The 22206-nt window shown below is 41.9% G+C and overlaps 1 protein-coding gene across 4 annotated transcripts in view; it reads right to left on the bottom strand.

The window, feature by feature from the left end:
- MECOM (MDS1 and EVI1 complex locus) overlaps window positions 1-22206 on the bottom strand; it is a 330408-nt gene that overhangs the window by 166306 nt on the left and 141896 nt on the right. For all 4 annotated transcript variants that reach the window (XM_086843339.1, XM_086843341.1, XM_086843342.1 and 1 more), the window contains exon 2: window positions 17127-17476. In XM_086843339.1, the coding sequence (XP_086699465.1) occupies window positions 17127-17476 (350 nt within the window). The remainder of the gene's footprint in view (window positions 1-17126; window positions 17477-22206) is intronic.

The raw sequence follows: 22206 nt of genomic DNA, 5'->3' as shown, positions 1-22206 counted from the left end.
GCCTTAGCTGTGAAAAGCCACGTGGTAGCACTTGTCTGTGAGGGGGTTTTTAATTTCACAATACAACAGGGTTTACTTAAAAACACCCCTGTTATTCACAGAGCATTACAAAAAAAAAAAAAAAAAAAGCCATTAAACTTACTCACAGCAAAAGAAAAAAAATGTGGGTTTCTTTCATGGTCTGTCTTTACATTGGGTTTATTATGTTGGAGTGGATCATGCACTGCATGGCACTGCATCTACTTTTACCAGCAGAGAATTTGTCCTCATTTATTTTGATTGAAAAACTGCTGTTATGTTACATTGTAAACGGACTGGTCCTGTTGCATGAAAAATGTGCAGCGCTGTATTTTTAATTTCCTCTTCTTTGCATTCCTTCTCCCCCTTTCCTACCAACAGTCAGAACAAGAGAACTTGAGCATTTACCAGAAAGACAGAGAAGCAACTTTACCTCTAAACTCAAAGCCATGTTTGTACATGAACCAGCAGGGAGGATTTTAATCAGGCCTTGCTGGCTCCGAGAAATCACCTACGGACAGCAGAAAACTGCAGCAGGAAGAGAGGCTGGGAGGAGGCAGGCTTCAGGGGCATTTCATTTGACTTGCTATAGGCTTGTTTCTTGTAATATCTCATTTAAAGAGCCAGGGAGTTTTTACCTACTGAGAAAATAGCCTGTAACAGCTTTTAAAATTCTTGCAGCTGGCCAGGTTTGGTATTCCAAGGTAAAAGTCTCTTGCCACTAAGGGATCTGCAACGCTTTCACTAAGTGTTCTTATACTCAAAAATTAATGTTGAAGTTATTATTAGCAACACTATCTTCATCTCACTGAAGTTAATATTTAGAGTTGGCTACCACTGAAATATTTCACTTTAGCAGAAAGCAAATACTTCATTAGGGAAATGTTAAACCCAGTGAGGGATCATTACCAAGTTTAACTGATGGTAAAAAAAAAATAAAACTACTAAGTGGGAAAGAAAATCCTGTACTTCTAGTGAAAATAGATCTCACCAAGAAATAAAACATTTCTGGCTGTTTCTCCTTTGAATTCCTATCTTTTCTAAATATGCTTTTCATGCTCTATCTCTGAAGCTCACTGAAATCTACCTAATTTGTTCCCATGCTCTTTCTGGGCTGTCTTTCCTCTCTGACCATCTTGAGAACTTCACACATTGTCAACCTATCATAGGTGAAAGCTTTTGAAGATCTACTACTTTTCTCCAAGCCTAATAAGGTCAGCGACCTTTCAAGCTCTACTATTTCCTTTTCTATCATTAGCCTGATATGGGCATCAGCTACCTCTCAATTTTCTTCATCTCTTCAATGCCTCACTTCTTCCTTTGGACACTGTCTAATTAGGAACTTAATTTCCTCTTCCCTGATGGAGTTTTTGATAATAGAGAGCTCCTATTCACCCCTGAATCACAGAGCAGCACTATGATTTCCTGCTCAGGGGTGTCTTCAGGTATGTTAATTAATTTTCATGGTGGCGGCTCTGCCACAAAACCACAATAGAGCAGCAGCTCCAGTAGGAAATCCACCAGTGGGGATCAGTCCTGCCCAAACTCAGAGTTTGGAAAGGAGGAGGACTGCAGGCATGGAAGTAGGCAAGGATGAGGCTTTGATGTCCTGCAGAGCCCGCTTTGCCTTTCTCAGCCAGTGCTGGTTTCTCTGTGGAAAAGGCACCACCTTTCACAGCTTTTGGGAGACTTTGTCACATCCCCATTCCCCAAATCCACTGTGCTCCAGGGGAGGATCTGCCCCTGCCCCACAGGCACATGCCACAGCCATGACCTGTCCACTTTTCCTGCACACAGACCCCTGAGAACCTCAGTCACAGGGAGACAAAAAAGAGTCTGGGAGGAACCCAGAGTTTTTTTTTTTCAGAACTGAAATTTTGGAATTCCAAAAAGTGCCTTTTTTTTTTTTTCCTTTTACATGAGTAATTATCAGCAAAGGAAATGCATTCTGTGGGAAAATCTTCATGCTAATTTAAAAGCAAAATGCTGTCCAAACAAACAGCCTTTCACCTCTTGCTACACTATTAGGGAAATTTATGATTTGTACCGTTTTCTTTAGCACTTTTACTGCATTTTTCTTTCCACAGAGTCACTGGCTGCTCTGCCACGAGCCAGATGATGTGCCAGGGCTGCTCTGCCACCCTTGAGGCACTGAGACATATTTTGGTAGGAAATCTATAACTCATCTATGCCCGCCTCTGTTGGCTTGCATAGCAAGTGCTGGGAGCAGAGCTGTGCTGGGCTTGCTGGCCTGGCTTCAGGAAGATATTTGGCAGCATCTAGCATGTCTGTCTGGGAAATTTGGGCAGTTTCTGCTCAGTGCTTGATGAAAGAGATGCCAGGGCTACCCTAGGGATGCTGAAGTGGCAGAGACAAGGACACAGCCCAGGGCAGATGCTCCCACACTGCCACCCTGGGACAAAGTGGCAAGAAACAGGAGATTTGCAGGGAATTCCCTCCCCTTCTCCCCATCAGTGCCTCTTTTCTCAGTTTGTTGTTTTTTGTGGTCGGTGGTAAACACAAAAAACATCTATTAAAACAAACAAAACCAAGCCAGCAAAGCCTGCAGCCTGCTTGTCTCGTGTTAGGGGCACTTCTGAGGCCAAACTGCACAATATTGGGGCAGAAGACAAACACGAGGTTTCCATTCCCCTCGTACTGATCCTCTCTTGGTCATTCCCAATGTTCTCTGACATAACCCAGGATAAGGGCCGAGGTCCCCAGCTGGAAACATCACATCTTGCTGTTAGCACAGCCTCTCCAGGCTGGGAGGAAGGGGCTGCCACGGCGCTCAGGCACTGCAGCAGGATTTTGGCACCCAGGGTCCCTCCCTCGCTTGCCTGAGGAGCCCCTGGGCTCCTCAGTGCTGGGCAGACTCCCTCATACTCAACCTGCCTTCATGCCTGGCAAAAAGCTTGCTCAAAACCACCACTGGCACATGCAGCAGGGATTTGTTATTTCAGTCTTTCCTTGGTTTTATTCAGCCTTTTGGAAGCCTCAAAAATTTAAAGGCGAGACTCCCCACAAACTCCTCACCAGCACCAAGGCACTCCTTTCCCTCTTGCACACCTACATCTCAAAATGACCACATTCCTACATAAACTTTAAAACTCATCTACAAAGTTTCCTATTAATCTTTTGCCTCTGAACTAAAGCATTCCCTTCCCCAGTATCAAAACAGAAGCAACTATGAGACGTTTTGTGCCCCTGCACGCCTGTGTTTGTGCATTTTCCCCTCCTTTCTTAAGCCAGGGTTTGAGATTTGAGTTATTCTGCAAACAAGACCCAAGAGAGACACAATTAGACTCCCCTGGAGACTGACCCCTTATAGTGCCCACCTGTAGCCGGACCCAGATAGCATCCCAGTGCAATGAATTAGCACTCTAAGCTGATTAGAGCAGCTCTGCACAACTCTATTTTATTGACACAATGAAGAGAGGACAGAAAAGGGCCTGAAATGAGAAAATCATTTCCATGCTGACTGAATTAAAAGAACAAAAGAGCTCCTTGCAGTTGCAGCATTCAATTTGTCGGAAAAAAAGGAAGCCACTTAATGGATCACAATAGATCTGAGCAGACAGATGAAATTTAAAACTTGGGCATGAGTGCGATTACCAGCTAAACATATTCTCAATCATTTCCTCCATATGCATAATTTAGTTGGATTGTTTACTTCGAGGGTTTGTTGGGTTTTGTTGTTTTTTTTTTTGCCAAAACACTATGTGAGATGTTATCTCCTAAGTGTCTTTGCATCCCATTTTCCCCAGTCAGGAAGGTTGTTGTGTTGGCTGGTAATACATTTTGTTGTAACGCAAATTGCACTAAATTGTGCCTGCCTACATTTTCCCTTTCTCCCCTGCCTCTAGAAGTAAATTAATATTTTCAGTGTATGGAAACAAATAACGCAAGATCATCTTATTCCAAAGCAGGCCTAAATTGATTATAAATCACATGCATTATTCTGCTCGGCTTCTGGGAGAACAAACGTTCTGCAACTCCTGTTCTAGCAAAATATATTAGTTTGTGCCACTATAAACAGCCTTCTCATTAAATTTAGGCTTAAGCTAACAGTAATAAGACAAGAACACAGACTATTAAGGGATTAATCTGCATGACAGATATAATTACTTACAAAAGAGATAAGAAATTTCCTTTAGCATTTTCAAATCAAAATCTACTCACTGTATAAGGAAATATACCTTAAAAAAAAGCTGTGAAATAAATTGAAAACATCAGTTTTTTAGGCTCCCTGTCCCCTAATTAGGCAAAAGCTTGAATCTGAGTCTGTCCTAATTCAAAAGTGAAAATCGATTGCATCTGCAAAAATATTTTACTTTCATAGATTATATTTATATTTTCTACATAATGAAGTATTAAAAGAAGAAAAGAGCTAGCACAGAAGTACTAGAAGTACATTGGCATATAAACAGCAGCACCTCCCTGCACATTGCTTGAAAGTTAAATATTTTGGATTATGGAGAACGGAGCTCTTCTTTTTCTGCACAGAATTTTAAAAGCTTATATCTTGTTACAATATTTACAAATCAAATATCTCTTGCAGACCCAGAATTCAAAACAAAAGTAATTTTGTGAGCCTCATTATGACTTCAGAGCATCTGAATTCAGATAATTTGCATTGATTTGCCCTGACATATATTTTTATTTTCTGAGCATGTTTTAATCAGTTCACTTGATGTCCTTTTTACTATTCAGCTTGCAATTTTACCAGCTTGTTTGCATCTAATTTTGAGGTTAAAAAGAAAAAAACCAGTAAAGGAATTATAATTGCTTATAACTCCTCTGTTTTGAAGCTGATACCCTGCTAAAGAGAAAGCCAAGCTGAGCACGGGCAAGGTTTACTTCTGCTGGCTGCTATTACTGATTTGACTAAGCATTTCACAGGGGTAAATACCCAAATCATTCGGGGAATGACTGACACACTCTGACATGTGGTTAACAGCCTTACCCTGCGCTTTGCCTTCACAAATCTCACTGATGCCAATGTAACCTTCCAAATATTTCAGATAATCATTTTCCCCCTACTCTTAAAAAACTTTTACAGCCACGTCTGAACCATTCAAAGGATCCCTGACTGGAAATGTTACTGTAACCATTTATTTTTTCATCTTTTTTTTTTTTTTTTTTTTTTAACCTCCCAACTGATTGAGCTTAGAGTTTTATATACACATACATATATATATAAAATAATAATAATAATAGTAATAAAAAGGGCCATGTATGAAGCTTTGGGATATTTTAGCAAACTCAACGTAGTGTAACTTTGCTGACAGCTTGTCACATTTCACTGACTGTCTGTCTGGGATCCTGCGATAACATCTGCATTCACTCAGGGCGAGAGCTTACCCTAAGACAAAAAAGTGGGTCCTGCCACATAATGCTCCATCATTCTGTCAGTTCTGACATGGCATCTGAATTTTTTTGAATCACTAAACACTTTTGGGACTCTGGTCCTTATTATCTTTCCTTAGTTTCTATACTCACTCGGCAATGCTGAAAAATGTAAAATGTGCAAACAAGGTAGTGGACGGCTCGGGCTTTTTGTCGTCTAATCCTCAGCCCCTCATTCATGCTCACTGTTAATCTCTTAAGACATTATAAAACTGTTAGACAAAGAAATGTGAATACCTCTGCTTCTCAGCAGAATGGGAGGAAACCAAGGAAAATCTGGATCATGCTAAGCTTTTCTTTTCACCACAAAAATGGTAACTTAAACCTGTTGCATCAAATTATTTATAATTCCCAACACTGAGGCTGCTTTTTTTTTTCTTCTTCAGCACTACAGAGCAAGCCTGGCAATATCACAGGAGGAGGAACGGTACTACTGAGCCTTTCCAAACACATCAAATGTATAAATCACACATAAAAAATTTCTACAAAGCCCATCAGAATATGGGCAAATTGGGTTATAACCCCTCTGCTGTTTTTTGCTCAGCATGGCACAGGGCTCGTCAGGGCTGCTGGGGACTGCTCTGGGGGATTTCTGTGCTGCAGGAGGACCAGGGGCTGTGGGGTTTGATGGTGGGGATGCTGGATGGGACAGGGAATGGGCTGAAGCTTTCCTGGCTGGACGGGACCAGGGCCCCATCTCACATTAATCCAGCTCTGTTTGGAGCCGTCTGCTATTTCAGGTCATCACTTCACTCCTCCTGACTCCCACTGCTGCGGGGGCATTAGCATGGGGACAAAAGCTGCTCAAGCACCTATTCTAAATCCATTCAAACTCAAACCCGCTAAAAATCACACCCGAAATGATACTGTTGCAATCAGCTAAATTTTATTCAGGAATGCTGGGGCTGAAAACCAGAACTTTCATTTTCTTCTTCTGCATTGTTGTCATGGGTGGTGGGATCAGATAGTCCAGTCTTAAAATGCTCCAGAAGCACAAAAGTATTTGAATGCAAATGCCAAACAAGTCACTCTCCCTAAGCTAAATACCTACCACGAGGGTTTCTTTACACACAGAAACTTCTGTTAAAGGCATAATCTTCAAATAATTATTTAAACTATTGTGAAATCTGCCTAAAACATGTTTTATTCATCTCTGTTTGCATTAGTGTGAGGGAAAAAGGCTTTAATGAGGGAAGTTGAGATGTTGCCTTTTTTTGCAACAATGCCAGCCATCAAATTGGTGAGATGACTTGAGAAAATCAGCTTTTGAAAGGGAATAATGAGGGTCCATACTGGTAGGGTTGAGCTGCTTTGCCAAAGGTGGGACTGGTGATATTTCAAGCAGAGGGAAGAGTTTGTGGGGAGAGCAAACTGTGTCCACATCAGGGGGAAAGCCTGAAGCTTAAATGAAATGAGGGAGACCCAAATTTTGATATGAGGAGAGCTGAGAAAATATGCAGGAAAACTAAAATATATGCAACCACTGAAAGGCAATCAGAGTCTGATTAACAAACCATGTGCACAGCCAATGCTGGAGGCAATTACAGCACTGACCTGCCAAAAAATAAATTGAGGAAGATGAGGGCCAGGTATAAAGGGCAGAGATGGATGGGACTTAGAAAAGAGTGGAAGAAGTTGAGAAGGAGGAGAATTTTCACAAGGCTGAACAAGGATTCCTGCTGACTACAAGGTTTTGGGACAACGTGGAGAACAGCAGCACCAGTTATGAGCAGAAAAGGGATGAAGTAAAGAGAATGCACAGCCAGGGTCAGCAGGTGGATGAAAATGCAATTTGACACCACAGATCTACAAATAAATAATAAAAAAAAGGCCTCTTCACACAGTCTTAACTGGGGGAAAATGGTGAAATATTGTTCTCTGTGTAAGAGAGGAGGTGTGTTTCAAAGGCCACCACCAGCCATCAACACCACTTTGCTCTGCAGGCACAGAGGGTTTGGTAGGGTCATTTCTGAGTTTAGCATTAAAGACAGAAAAATTGTTTTCTCTCCCTCTTTGTTAACTGTTCATTTGTCTGCCTACACATGTACATATTCCAAACAGGTAGATGCCAAGTTAAGACTGGAAAGAAAAATCACTTTCTCTATATTCGCATGCAAATTTTGCCTTATTTGAAGGTTATCACTAGATCAATACTTATAATTTACCTGTATAGAATATTTTCTGTAAATTCAGTAATGCTGAAGCTTTCCCATCCCCAAACTTCCATTCTCCCCTCCAGGAGAGAATATTACCTTTTAGGAAAGAAAATTTACCTTTTTTTGCACAAAATCAACATTACCACCACAGTTTTTAAATACCATGACCACAAATCTCTTAAAAAACATTAATATCCAGATTTATTTTTTTAGTAAAACCCCCACATAGCAAATAACTGTATTTTTGGAAAGCCCATTTGGCCACATGAGGCTGTTTCAAGAAGACAGGAGGGCGCTGAAGGTTCCTTTTGGAAATCCTGAGCAGCTCCACACCAGGGCTCCAGCACAGCCCACTCTGTGCATGTTGCCAATTCACTTCATCAAGTTAAGACTAAGAACAACACTTTGGGAAACCCACTATACACCAGAGCCCCCTTACGCCCTAGGCTTCACCTGATGAAATGTTATGCTTTTTGTGGGCTCTTTTACGTCTTTCCACACTAAAGGCGAGGTCTGTGCTTTAAAAGGAAGGGCCACTTAACATTTGTATTTCTTTCCCAAATTAATGAGTATTGTATGCACCAATGTTAGCACGATCACATAAAGTCAGGCAGGATTGTGACAACCTCTGTCCTCACTCCTGTGCATGCCACCTACCATTCAGCCAGGAAACATATGAGGGCTGTCACGGCAGCAAAGCTCCAATATTAATACTCTCTGGGGTAGAAATACCCTATTAGCCAATTACTGCTTTCTGGATTTATTTCCATAAAAGTATACATTTTTTTAATGTATCTGACGAACACATCTGCAGGCTCCAGCAAACAAAATATGGGCTTTTAATTTTGTTTCTCAAGTTTTGTGATGTCTTTATTAGACCAAATTCCCAGATTGCAATGCTATTGTTAAACATCAAACCTCAGTGCTGTGTCCTCTGAAGCACATGTGTTCATCTGGGTTAATAAGCATCTTGCCATACCCCAACTCCTGGCTTCATTTGCTTCTGTTTAATGATGACCATCTCCTGCCCACATGTATGCTCCTCTCTCCACTGCTTGTTGAGCCATCAAGACACACCTTTGTTTCATTTAGTATGCAATTTTCACCTCTGACCCAAGAAACTAGTCTTAGGCTTCCTGAACTTTATTGCCTGTTAATAGACTGCTGGCTCTCTTTTCAGCAGTCATAGAAATGGTGGAGAGACATTTAATTGAAAAGAGGGACAAAGCTAGAGCCTGAAAGGCAAAGTCAGTAGGGTTTAAACAAAAAAAAAAAAAAAAAATCCAGCAGTAATATGTCTGAGGAGGTTTGGATATTCTTTACAAGTTCGTGGCTCTTTACACAAATAAGAAAGACATCATTGATTTAATTATCTTCCCAGGGAACAATGGTGTAATACCCTGAATGGTGCTAAATGATTGATCTGGTAATTCATCTTCTGCTAACAGCTATCTATGCATTTTGTTTCTCTCCAGTCCTCAGCCCGATGACATTAGCAGCAATGTCACGGAGCAGTGCTGGGCTTTCATAAAACACCCACAGATGCTCTTTCCTGCCAGTGTTTAGGGACACATGGTTATAATTTTGTCTGTATTTCTTTGTTGTAGATTACTTTTAACTACATCTGTTCAATTAAAACAGAAAAAAAGAAAGACATAGCTAGAGCCCATCAGCTTTATATCAGAAGAAGCCTTTTAATGAAATAAGGAGATTTAATTTTGTAAGTGTTCTGATGGGTGTGAGATGCCTTTATGTTTTTTCAGGAGTTCTGTTTGGTGAATAGTTAGGAAAGGACATTATTACAGCATAAGGATATTATTGTACACAGAAAGGCATTATTAAAAGTGATTTATTGTCCCATGTTAGGAAACTTATAGGAAAAGTCTGATAATATATTAAACTTGTTTATTATGGACTTCATATAATTTTTGAATAATGCCGCTTTTTCTTTTGACAAGAGCAATAAACTCTGCTGATATAGACATACGTTGATTATCCCAAGTCAACTGTGTTGCTTAAAGAAACATGCCCAAACAATCAGCTCCTGACAGCTGCATCTCTTGTTATTTACAATAGCCATCACAGTAATAACTCACCATTTCTATATTAATAAGGCAGTGAAATTTATTATGATGGTATTGAAAAGTTATTAAGTACTGCATCCCAAGTGACAAAGTACCACAGCACTGTCACTATCCAAAAGCAGTTGCCCATCCATCACAAAGCTTTCCAGATGGTCCTGCATCTTTATCGCTCCCAGGTTGGTGACATCACCTGTTCACCCACTCAAAATTGATGATGAAAGCAAACAGATCTATCTTACTTACATTTACCAAATCAATTTAATTTTACAGGCCGTGGCTTAGTGACATATTGACTGTTTTCCTTAATGGCATCTACTGTACTTAATGCAAAGAACTCATCTTTGAATCCTGGCTTGCATAATGTGGCATTTCATAATAAATTTTTTATAACATATTTATTTAATGGGAAGAATTATGATTGTTTGTCAGTTTTATTAGATGCAATTATTATTCTCTTCAGTTTAATATTTTTTATTTTTCTTTCTGATGTTGTCTTTTTTAATGGCTAAATTCAATTTACCAGTTTTGTCTTTTAAAGGAACGTCTGGCATATATCATTTATTTTTCTTTGTAATTTGATACTCTGAAATCTGCTCCAATGGAAGCTTTTGTCTCTATTAATTTAATTCTCTTACCTGCATGGACAGAATGCTACTGAGCTCAAAACCTACTCTGGTGGTGTTTAAATAAATAAAAATCTCTTTGCTCTGAAGAGAAATACAAATTCCTGAAACATCCTCTCGGTTCTGCTCTGAAGAAGGTAACAAAACTTCCTTCTCCCCTTCCTACTTCTAAAGTCCACTTGACCCTTATGGTTTCACTCTGCTTCCCTCAGGAGCTAATGCTCCTCCTGATTAAATTAAAACCTCGGTGGCTTTGTGGGCAATACACACACAGACCTTCAGAGAGGTTTTTGTGGCTTTAGACCGTGCCATGAAATGTGCGATTTCCTGCCCTCAAGGTCAAGGACACGGTGGAGCATCCACTGTGGGTGGAGAAACAGCCAAGTCTACACAACCCACTCCAGGTTTCACTGGGACAAAAGCTTTTGTGAGATTTTCCAGCTGTGCCACACCAGCAGCTGCTCAGCCTCCTGCACTGGCTAAAAGCCTCTTCCTGATGCTGTTGCCACGTTGACCTCGGCTTGGCTCGGAGCCTCACCAGCCCCCTGAGCACAGCCCCAGCCCCAGAGCTGGCTCAGGACAGGGGTGAGTGGCACCTCCCTTCCAGCAACCACTGCAGCCTCTCAGCTCCCTTGTGTGATTGTGATATCAATCTGAAGGTTTTCTGAGAGCAGCCCCCCTGGCCAGTGGAGGAGGGAGCTCTGCAGACCTGGTGCTCCCCTCCCAGCGAGCAGCAGCCTTGCCTGACCAAGGGAAGCTTGTGGTCTTTGCCCAAAAGAACAAACTATCACATCCCAACAACCTCATGCAAGACTCTGTTTAATCACATTAATCAAAGAATTACAGGAATCAAAGGGTGGAAGTAAGGAATAGTAAAGAAAGGCAACACAGGCTAATGCTGAACGATCCCTCTTGTCCTCACCATCTTCCACCCACACAGAGAAACCCCAAGGACCAACAGCTCCCCTTTGCTGTCAATACATTTAATTCAAACCGAATGACAAGCCCACCTGCTCGTATCTTTCTATTCAAGGACCCAATATTTGCTCATTTGCAATTATAAACTGTGAGAAAGCTGGTGATAAGCCCAGGGAGCTGCTTGGAGCATGGTGCTGACATCCACTCTGCGGGCAGCGCTCTGCTCGCAGCATCTGCCTGCCTCGCTGTGGGACTCCCATCGCCCAGGCACAGCCTCACCTCGGCACCCAGATACAAACAGCAGAAGAATTCAGACTGGTGACACTCACAGCAATGTCCTTTTTGTACACAGCTCTGGAGGGGCTGTCTCAAGCACCCTCACCCTGGCAGGACACAGGGAGTGAACTCCATCCCATGCTCACCGAACACCGCGTCCCTTGCAGAGGCAGCTAAGCACGCGCTTAACTCAAACACCTGGGTAATCCTGTTGATGATAAGCTCGTGCCTAAGTGCTTTATTGGAGCCCAGCCAGAGCGCTCTATGCCTTGCAAAACTGAGCTCCAAATGGGATAAAACATCACCTATGAGCTGGAGACAAGGTAAGGATGTCACCCCCACCTGCAGCTGCCAGGAGTGGATGATCTGTTGATCTGGGGGAGAACGTGCTCTCTGCGAGGCTAGAGTGGTCTTGTATTGATCAAAAAGCAGCCCCACCTCCCACTATAAAACAAATCATTCCTTTTTAATTCCAAATAACAGAATAGCCCACATCCTTGTTTCTGCTTTTGCTTCAATAATAATTTTGCAAAAATCCCTGGAGTCTCTACACTGCTGCAATCCATATGAAAAGAGAAAAGCTAGGCGAGGAATCTGTATTCTATACTTCCCTGCTTTCCAACCACCTGGCTGAGTGTGGTGCTGTTTTGCATGTTAATGCTGTTGAAAACAATTCAAGAAAAAGCCAAGATTTGGTCTGTAAAAGTCACAGACCAGTGGCAGTGTGAAAGCATCAAACAACAGCAGAAAATCAAGGGGGTTTCTTTTATTTAACACCAGGACACACTCCATATCCCAAAGAAAAATATTCACAAGTGATTAAGCCTTTGTTCCTTCTATTTTTCTTTTTGAAAACAAACATTATCTACTGCTCTCTCCCAGAGTGATTTTCCTGACTATGAGGGAGTTATTTCCCTCAGCACTGTCACTGTTTATTAAGAATAGCTTAACTCGAGTTTAAGATGTGTGAATTCCACATGAAGTTATTTAGAAGACAAGACTTTTTTGCTCTGTTTTTATTAAAAACAAAACAAAAAACAATGCTTCTTTTAACATTCTGGCATAGATTTTTCCCAAGAAGGACCCAAAAATAGGGGCTAACATCTGTAGACAGGAATTGATTGGTAACTCCCGGTGATTACTGAACAAGTTTTTGGATGCTAAGAAAACCAAGCTATTGGGAGCATCTATATTAGATTTCATCTCTAAAAGCCTGTACTGCATTTTTTTTTAACATATTATTTAATTTTCTTAGCAATATATGGTACACCTAAACCCCAGCATCTCAAATAAATCTAATTTTTAAAACTGCCAAAAGAAAGCAAAGGAATGTAGAATTAAAGCTTGAAGCTGCAACTATTCCAGTCCCTACAAACTAATGGGAAGCTCTTACTCCAGAACAATTTTTAGGAAGCTATGCAGTTTTCTCCAAGGACTCACATGAAAAATGTTAGAGGAGACATAAATAAATAGCCAAATGGCCTCCTAATTTCCATTTAGAAGCAATAGCATCAGCTCAAGCATACTCTACCAAATATGAGTTGTTTTTCAGCCTCACTGGCATGACAGGAAAATATACTCTGCTCTATAAACAGATTATATGCTGCTTTATAAAGCTCTAAAATATTTTTTTTACTTCTGTGACAGGTTTGATTTATTAGAGTTTATTGCTCCTGGTTTTGCCCTCCTAGTAAAGAAATAAAAGTTTAGGATCAAAAGAGCTGTGGAGAATTTGTTCTTATGAATGAGCCTGAGTTTGCTAGAGCAGCAAGAGACCTGAATTTGGGTATTGGCCATTCTGTGGTCCAAGGTGGGTGCGTGTGCTTTGGCGACCGACTCAAAGCCTTGCTTTGAAACGCTCTGCCGGTTGTTTTTCATAGCAGGGCATGAACCACGATGAAATCACTAAATTTGTGCTCCCTTGCTTTTGTTTAAAAAAAATTACTGCCATCCCCTAAAAGCTTGTTTTCTTTGTTGATTAAGCAGCAGTCAATTTTCCCTTTTCAAACAAGCACGGAGCAACAGCCTCCCGACCCCCTCGGATATTGGGGCTGCCGGCAAACACTAAAACCCCAGTGACAAACTGCAAAAAAGCTCGACCTTTCCCCTTGTCCGGTGACCCCCTGTTCGATTTGTACTTTAGCTAACCAATACCTGATTAGATAATGCTCAACTCTAGCCCAACAAAATGAGATAAAATTCAAATTTATGGCTTTTCATTTAAACTGATCTACAGCACTCTAATCACGACCCAAGCACAACTATATCACAACAAATTCTTTTTGTCCCAGAGTGTGTTTTATGGCTGAACTGTATAAATGGACACAATAGACATTGTTTTCTTGGACTTGCTCTGACAGAACTCTGTGTTGATCCCATAGGGAGTTTTACTATAGGGGAATGTAGGAACAGGCTCCATGAAATTCCTCAGCCTCCTGCAGAAAATTTTTCTTTATCATCAACTGCCTGGCTGCAGAACAGTTTAACAGCAGCAGTTCCCCCAGCTTCCACTTCTCCCCCAGGCTGATCCCAGTATCATCTCAGAAGGCTATCAGTCACAAAAAATGGAAGTCAGAAGTATCCCACAGCTGGAAATACCCAAAACTATGACAAGCTTTTGCAAGGGAAAAATAAAAGTCTTTTCCAAAAATGTAGTTACAGTCCAAATGTGTGTGTAACAGAAAACTCCTCTCTCCAAGGTGAGGGTATAGGATTTTCAGTTAAAATTTTCTAATGTAAGATTTTAGACTACTTAGCAATGCTAAACAATTGCAAAAGCAGAGCAAATGTTTCATAACAAAATGGACAATATGTGCACCATCAGAAAAAAGCTGAGGAAGATGTCCATCTCTTCTTCAAAATTTTAATGCTTGTTTTCCTCAAAAAAATATATCTTCCTTTATCACCTTTAAAAGCCAAACACCATTGTACATTAAGTGTTCCAGCTTAAACTCAGATAAAATGAAAAGATTGATATTTTTAATAACTTCAACATCCTGTCTGCAGTCACGGGGGAATGTTCTCAAGAGGTAAGTACACAAATAGCAGCAATGGTGTAACCCCACTATGCACTTCTTGGAGCACTGCAGACAAGAAGGGAAGAAATGAATATGCCTGGACACAGCAAAACACTTTCTTTGGCCTGTGGGACCAGGAGCAACATGAGCAGCTTGGGACATCCCTCCTGAAGTCACCAGCTGGCTTCTACAGCACCATGAACTATCCCAGGAATTACAGGTAATCAAACAAGAGAGCATCATGTAACAATCTGCATCAATACAATTCACTCATCAAACAAGTGGAAAGATTTAAAAACCTCTCATGCTGCAAAGTCATTTAAAACCCACACCCTGCCCCACACAGAAATTTTGGTTCTATCCTTCCTCCATTTAAGATTGAAATGAAATTTCCCCTTGATTATCAGCAACAGCAGAATGAATTCTCATTTGTTCACTGACTTGTTGGCACCTGGCTGGACATACACTTTGTGTCTCAAAAGTGCCCATTTAAGCAGAAAACAACAGCACCAGAAAAGCTGAAATTTCCAAGACTGTACTTAAACCTCAGTAAATGATAATTTTCCTCACTGTCCCACACTGCCTTTGGCACTGCCTGAGCTCACACACCAGTTTCAGCTTCTTTCCCCCTTTAATACCCAAAGCACAAGGAAGTGGTGGACTCCTGAGGAGTGTGGTGATGAGCATCTGGGGTGGAATGAGCATCACTGAAGTCCTTTCCAGCACTAGCAGGTTCCCCCACATCCCTCCTTTACCCCAACCATCACTATCTGCCATTTTACTCACTGTGTAAACTCTGGTAAACCAGAATTTCTTCATCTCCCTTCAACTACAGTAAATGTAATTAACACACTTGTTGGAAAAATATTCAGTTCCAAGTTCCTCTAAGCATCACAGAATACTTCTGGGTGAGTGACCAAATTGCTGAGGGACTTGACTGTTGATTTTGTGTGATTTTGCTCCAACACTTTTCAATAGCTTGCCCCAGCTGTCCCAGATAAATAACACTATTCAAATGGCACAAATCCTGCAGCTTGAAAGGGATTCAGATTGCCAGCTGGGCTTCCAGCACTATCAAGATATTCGTTTCTTGTCTGAATATCACAGACCCCAAAATCTGAAATATTTCAAGGAGGAAAACCAGTCTCTAATATTGTAGCATATTGCCAGCAGCTAAGGGTGTGAAAAGCTTGATGGGTTTCCCCTCAGTCTTAGTGGGATTATCCTGTTTTACACCACTTGAGTGCCCAGTCTAAAAATACCCTAAATTCTGGAATAATGCTAAACCTGCAAGTACAGCCATGTATCAACAGTTTTGTTTTAATTTCTGTTATCAATATTTGAGCTTAATTGTGGTGTGGTTAAAGGTCAGATTTTATGGTTTCCTGGTGCCTTTTTCAAATAATGAAGATTTCTCACTAGCAATTATATTGCATCACAGTCTGTTAACTCAACAGAGTGCTGCCAAGTCTATGATTTCTCCTGACACTATTCTGTCACATTGTCACAGGTCTCACCAGAGTTTAAACAGCTGGATGGAAAGTTCATAATGAACTCCCTGAGTGTTTATGGATAGTTAAGAGCAAATCAAGCTTCCATTTTCCACCATATCTGCAAGGCTCTGCTCCACAACGAAACTCCATTTTTCCTGGGAAAATGAACTCCCATCTCTCCAGAGGTCAGGCGTGCCCCTGGAGAGCCATGCAAACCCTGCACGGCTCCTCTTATCACAAACCAAAGGAAACGCACAGATGGAAAGCAGAGATTGTGCTCTGTTCCTGCAGCACATTGTTAAAATCGTGAATAAAGCCATGCAGGAACATTTGTTACATCATAACACAACAGCAGCACCACTTGATGTTTGAATCCCTGACCTGACCATGGACCAGGAGCTCAGACAGATCCTCAGTGATACCAGAGTGAGGAAAATGCTGTCCCCGAAGGAAGGGAAAGCAGAGGAGTCCAATCCTTCAGGAAAAGGATTTCCCAAAAAGGATCTGCAGAAGTAACATGAACCACACCATTCCCATGTGTGCTGGGTGTGGCACTAACACCCAAACCTACTTCACCAAATGAATGGCAGAATTCCCATTCAGTTAAAGTAGGGATCAACCCCCCACACTTTGAAGCCCCCTAGCAGCACAACATTATTCAATAACAGGTTTAGGCATACAACACTAGATTTAAGGGCTACTTTAATCATTGTTGACAGAAAGTAGTGATTCACAATCCTGAAAGCAGCACCCAGCTTCATCTCAAACCTATAATGCAGTGATTTTGCAAATCCCTCACCCAGAGACATAATGCAGGACTATCCCAGACCTGATTAAAAATGGTATAGAAATGTTCCAACACTTTTTCCTCACTTTCCTCAAAAGGAGCATCACCTGCCAATATCCACCCAGGCAGATTTCATACATGAAGAGCAATATTAATTCCTGACTTTTTTCTTTTTCAATTTACTCTTGTCTCCATCCACAAAAGCCCAAAAGGCCACAAAAGCAGTTTGTCCACGTAAATATGCTTTGGCTGCTGCAGGATAAGACTCAAATTCTGCAAATATTTCTGTGTTTATAGATAGACACACAAGAACTCAACAGACCAAAAGAATGTGCAGTATCTTACCTCCCAGCCATAACTGGGATCCTTCAGGTGTGGCCGCTGCTCTCCAACAAAAGGGCCAAATTTTTCCCCTGCTTCAATCTTCCTTTTGGTCCATATCCCTAATCCTGCTCCAGGAATGTTGGATTCTCTGAGCTCAAACTCTGAAGGAATGGGGATGTCATCAGGAATGTATATTGGAGCCTTGTAAGGAGAGCTCTCCTTGGGTGTGAAAGCTTCGCTGGAGGTTGCTGGAGAAGACGGCTCTTGGATGCTGACAGATGTTGGACATTGGACATTTGCAGCCTCTCCATCAGCTTCTGGCACTTCCCCCAAGGGAAGTTCTGGAAAGCTCTCATACAAACATTCATCACCTGGAAAAGAAGGCCAAACAGTAGGATTTGAAACAGCCTGACAGATTTTGTACATGAAACCCTCTCAGACTGCACATGGAATGGAAGGGACAGTTTGGGAAACTTCACCAATCACTAATCCAGCAGCAGAGCCTCACCCTGGCTGGAGCTGTGCCTTTTCTCTAGCATAGGCCTGGGGGTAACACAGTGTTTCTCAATATTCCTGACATCAAAAGTGGTTTGCATCACTGAGCACAGGCGAGGGAATTGCACACAGATGTAAAGGCAGGCACACCCCATTGTCCAGTCGGGTCCGGATGCAGCGCTGCACCCACACGTGCTTTGAAATTACAATCCAGCATTACACGTTACAACTGAAATCTAAGAGGAGTGAAAAGCAGGAAAGCTTCACTGGTCTTGCAGAGAGACAGACTGAACCTAAAGTAGCCAAAATTAAGTTTGATGGCCTCCAATTAGTCTTCAGAGAAAGGATCCAGCCTACCACACAACTCTTGAAGTTCCTGGCAAGAACTTCAGCTGATGTAAATCAGTGTCTTACCATTGACCTCCAAGAAATGCAATGGTCTAAAATAAGTTCAGGATCCAAACAGCACCTTATAGAGAACATGAACCTTCTCTTCTTACAGTTGCAAAAAAAGCTGGGGCAGATCCAAAACACATTTTAAAAAAAAACAACAAACAAATCTTCATCTCTGGGGTTTAGCCAGCAAACAAAAATAAAAGAAAAAAAGAAAAACTCACTATTTTTGACAACCTAAAACATAAGACTGATTGTAAATTCCTTTTAGTCAGAAACTTTGAGTTACTTCAGCAGGGACTTTAGCTGCACCAGCAATACAGTGTTCAACCTAACACATGTGAAAGGAGCAAAACAGCAAAACCAACCAAGAAAACCTTCTTTACTATTTATATCCATTTAACTTATTCATATTCTTAGGTTTTTGTACACACCTGAACTCATTCCACTTAATTCAAATATCAGGTGAGAATACTGTTCTCCAAGGACTGAAGAGACTGAGAGATCAGGTATTTAAAACCTGAGCTTGAGGATATTTGCATAGTATTGGTTAGCCCAGAAATGAAAGCGTTACACTGGGCTTGGCTTTCAGAATGACTCTGTTTCAGTGAAGAAACAGGAAACTTTAAAATGTTCTTTCAATTTCTTGCTCATTTAAGAAACTATCCATGGTAGATTAGCACCGTATGCCTTTTCCACTGGAAGCTGGTCATAGCCCATTGTCTCTCACATCTTTGTTACATATAATCTCACGGTTTTATATCTGTACTTTCATGCTTCTGGTACTGCCTAAGACAAACACAGGGACATAACAAATCATTGGAATAGATTGCTCCCATCACAGGACTGGCAAACTGGATTCTTCATCTGTGAGCAATTTATTCATAGCCATGAACTGTTTTTCTTTCTTTTATGTGGCACTGGCTATGACCTCATCCATGTCACAGGAAAGTTCAGCTACCCATCCCCTCGGCCTCCGGTTTGGCAGACCCTGCCTGCCCTTTAACAGCTGAACCCAATATTGATTAGTTTGTCACTTTCCTAATACCTGGAATTCTGAGAAGTAGAAAATCTTGACTGACTCCACCATTTAGCTGAGAAGCACACAGAGAGGGATTTTCTGTTGCTTATGGTTCAGAAATCCTACCTGTCATAGCTGACTTCGGAAATGATTCTCAAGGGCTCGTGAAAGCACTGGTGCAGAGAGCTTGCTCTATGCCTACCACTTATGAGCCCATGCCACACCTTCCTGCCCCAAAAAACACTTATTTGGGACTCCAAAGGATGGGAAAGAGAGCATGGAAAGGATAGAAACACAGCTCTACCTGGATGGCATCACTCACTGATGATGCCATCCATTCCAGCAACCAACTCTGTTACACCATGGCACTGCTGCTTCCCCCAACACAGCCATGCTCCAGCATGGTGGGACAGGTGACAGAGGTCCATCCACACCTCCTGAGCATCCCCCAAAACTTGAACATGCTCCCTGACTTTGCAGGCTGGCAGTGATGCTGCATCCATTCAGGGCAGGCGTGCTCCTGCTCAGATGTCTTCCCCCAACTGTTTAGATTGCAGTCCTGCCTAAAAGACTTCAGCTGTTTTTGAAACAGGGGTTAAAAAAAAAAAAAAAAAAAGCCTAACCCATATATACACATGGGGTGCAGGAAGAAAAATCACACAAGGAAAGTGATCTGGATGATGATAAGCACATGGCTCACTGGAAGGGGGGCGCCCGGGGTAAAAACTTCAGGCATCTAAATCCCACTGATTTCCCATGACAGCTGGGTGCCTGACACTCAAACTCCTTAAAAAGCCCATCTCACACAGTCACTGCTGTTGTCCCCGTCCTGCCATGCAATACCCCATAAAACCAAGGCTCTCTGTGTCCCACAGTCAACTCTCCTTCACAAAATAACAGAGCACCTCAGCCAAATAATTTAAGTCACAGCAAGCAATGACCTGCTCTGTGCCTGTCCCAAAGGGCCACCTTCCTCAGCTCCACTTGCCAGCAGTGCCTGCCCACGAGCCAGCACAAGCTGAGCCTCAAACATTTAGCAAGCACAGCTTTACAGATGTTTCATCTTCCCCAGGGACAGTCCAGTTTAATTTCTCTCTCGCAGACTCAAAGGCCTCAGTTATACTTATCTCAGTCATTCTGGCTACGCTCATTTTTAGCCATATAGGGTCAAACCTGCAGCTGATAAATTGGCCTCTGAAAGCCTGGCAGGGAGACAAGTCCGTTTGCTGGGTCTATTGTGCCTCCTTTGATTTCCAGCAGCCACACCCGATGTTGTCATTAAACACGAGCTTTCAGCTAGAAAGCTCTGGAAAATATAATACACCTCTATGCCCCAAAGCTCTAAGTGTGGGTAAAATGGATTACTGAAATAGTCCTTTGACTGAAGTAGCAATGTATTCTAGCAAAAAAAATATTTTTAAGCCTCAAAATAGACACAGAATTGAATTATGACTGACCAAGAGATGGGGAAGACCATTAAGACGTATTTGTGAAATTAATGATAGAAGCAGCTCTATTAAAATCAATGTACATGAACCAAGGTTCTGGTCTTAGTTTTCAAAGGGTATATGACTATTTGTCTTAAAATTTACACCCACATGGATCAGAGGGACTTCCAGCAAAACCATAGGATATTGACTGATGGAAAACCTTTGTAAGGTTAGAATTGGACACAGGGACTGTGCTGATAAGCATCATTTTCACAGTGAACTGCAAATTGTTCACACAGATAGCACTCCAGTTTTGAAATTCAAGATGGCCTCCTTAAATTCCAATAATTATCCCCACCATAAACGGGATGAAATAAAAAATGAGGTCCCTGATAAGGGAACAGATGAGATTAGGTTATGTGGAAGCTTAGATATTAGCCTCCATGAAATTCTTCACTGCTATTTTATGATAAAAACATGAGCAAGCTTCAAAGGAAACCCAGGAGTAAAGGTTAATTGCTGCTAAAAGGCCAGGATGGACACCTGTGTTTGCACTTTTGTCACAACCTTGCCCACCAGCAGGAAAGAGCCCACGTGGCTGGGGAAGTGTCTGATGAGGATGGGAGAGCAACGTGCCAAAGCTGCTGCTGTAGCTCCAGGACCTGGGGTCAATCCAAGACTGAGAGGCCTTCTGTGCATGGTTGGGAGGAGGAGAGGACTTCCTTCCATTAGGATGCTTCTTAGTTCAGCCCAGTTTTCCTCTCCAAGAGCAATTAGGCAAGAGGTGCTGATGACCTAGGCAGAGGTGGAACACAAGCCAGTGCTGTCAGTGATGGGCCTGAGGTGCTCAGCAGGGCTGTGCCTGGCTGCAGCTGAAATGCCACACCAGGGCACCTCACAGTGAGCAGATGTGCTGGCCTGGTGCACTTATCTGTGTTCCAGGGCAGCCTAAAACTCAAACTTCTCACAAAGTCTTCCAGGCATCAAGTCTACACCCAGATGTCCATGGCCAAAGCCAGTTGTAGCAAACAGAAACATATCCCTAGGGAATTCTGTTCTTCCTTTCCTCAGGTTATTTGTCCCTAAGGAGATACATTCCCAAAGTGACTACTGACTGATAAACACTCTAGCACATAAATGCAGTTCTCTGCCCTTGGATTCATGGCCACCAGTGATTTAATCACAAACTGGATTACTCTGGAGGAAAGAGGCAGGCTGAAAGCAAAGGCATCTAGAGAGCCTAATTCAGAATGCCATCACCTTCTGAGCAGGATAAAGCAAGAGCTGAGATAAATGTCAGAGTGGCTCTTTGCAATGAGAAGAGTTTGCAGTTTCATGCCTGCAGCCTCTCAAAGCTGAGATGACCCCTAGTCTCAAAGGTCAGACACCATGAGGACACAGCTCTGTTTGATGGGAGAATTCTGTCACATGTCAGGAGCTTTGAGCTCCACTGGCTCCACAGACCGTGCCTTGTACAAGCCCTCAGCACAGATGCATTAATGAAGGCTTTTGGATGGTAGGATCAGGTGAATTAATCCCTTCTCCTGCAGGAGGTGAGGGTGGACCTGAATGTACCACAAACTCCTAAATTGGATCCTTGAAAGAGACCAGTGAGTATTTATATTTGTTTGACTTAGTATCACCATTCAGTGCAGAGGAAATCAGCCTGGAGTATTTGCAGGGATATCTGAAAAGGAGACAGGCATTTCCTGTTGCTTACAAATGGACACCTTTATCTGAATTTCTGTTTGAACAAGTATTA

This window comes from Cyanistes caeruleus, chromosome 10, assembly GCF_971803275.1.
Source record: "Cyanistes caeruleus chromosome 10, bCyaCae1.hap1.1, whole genome shotgun sequence".
In the NCBI taxonomy this organism is placed as follows: Eukaryota; Metazoa; Chordata; class Aves; order Passeriformes; family Paridae; genus Cyanistes; species Cyanistes caeruleus.
Note: the sequence above shows the minus strand (reverse complement) of the source record. Positions and strands in the feature narration are given on the sequence as shown.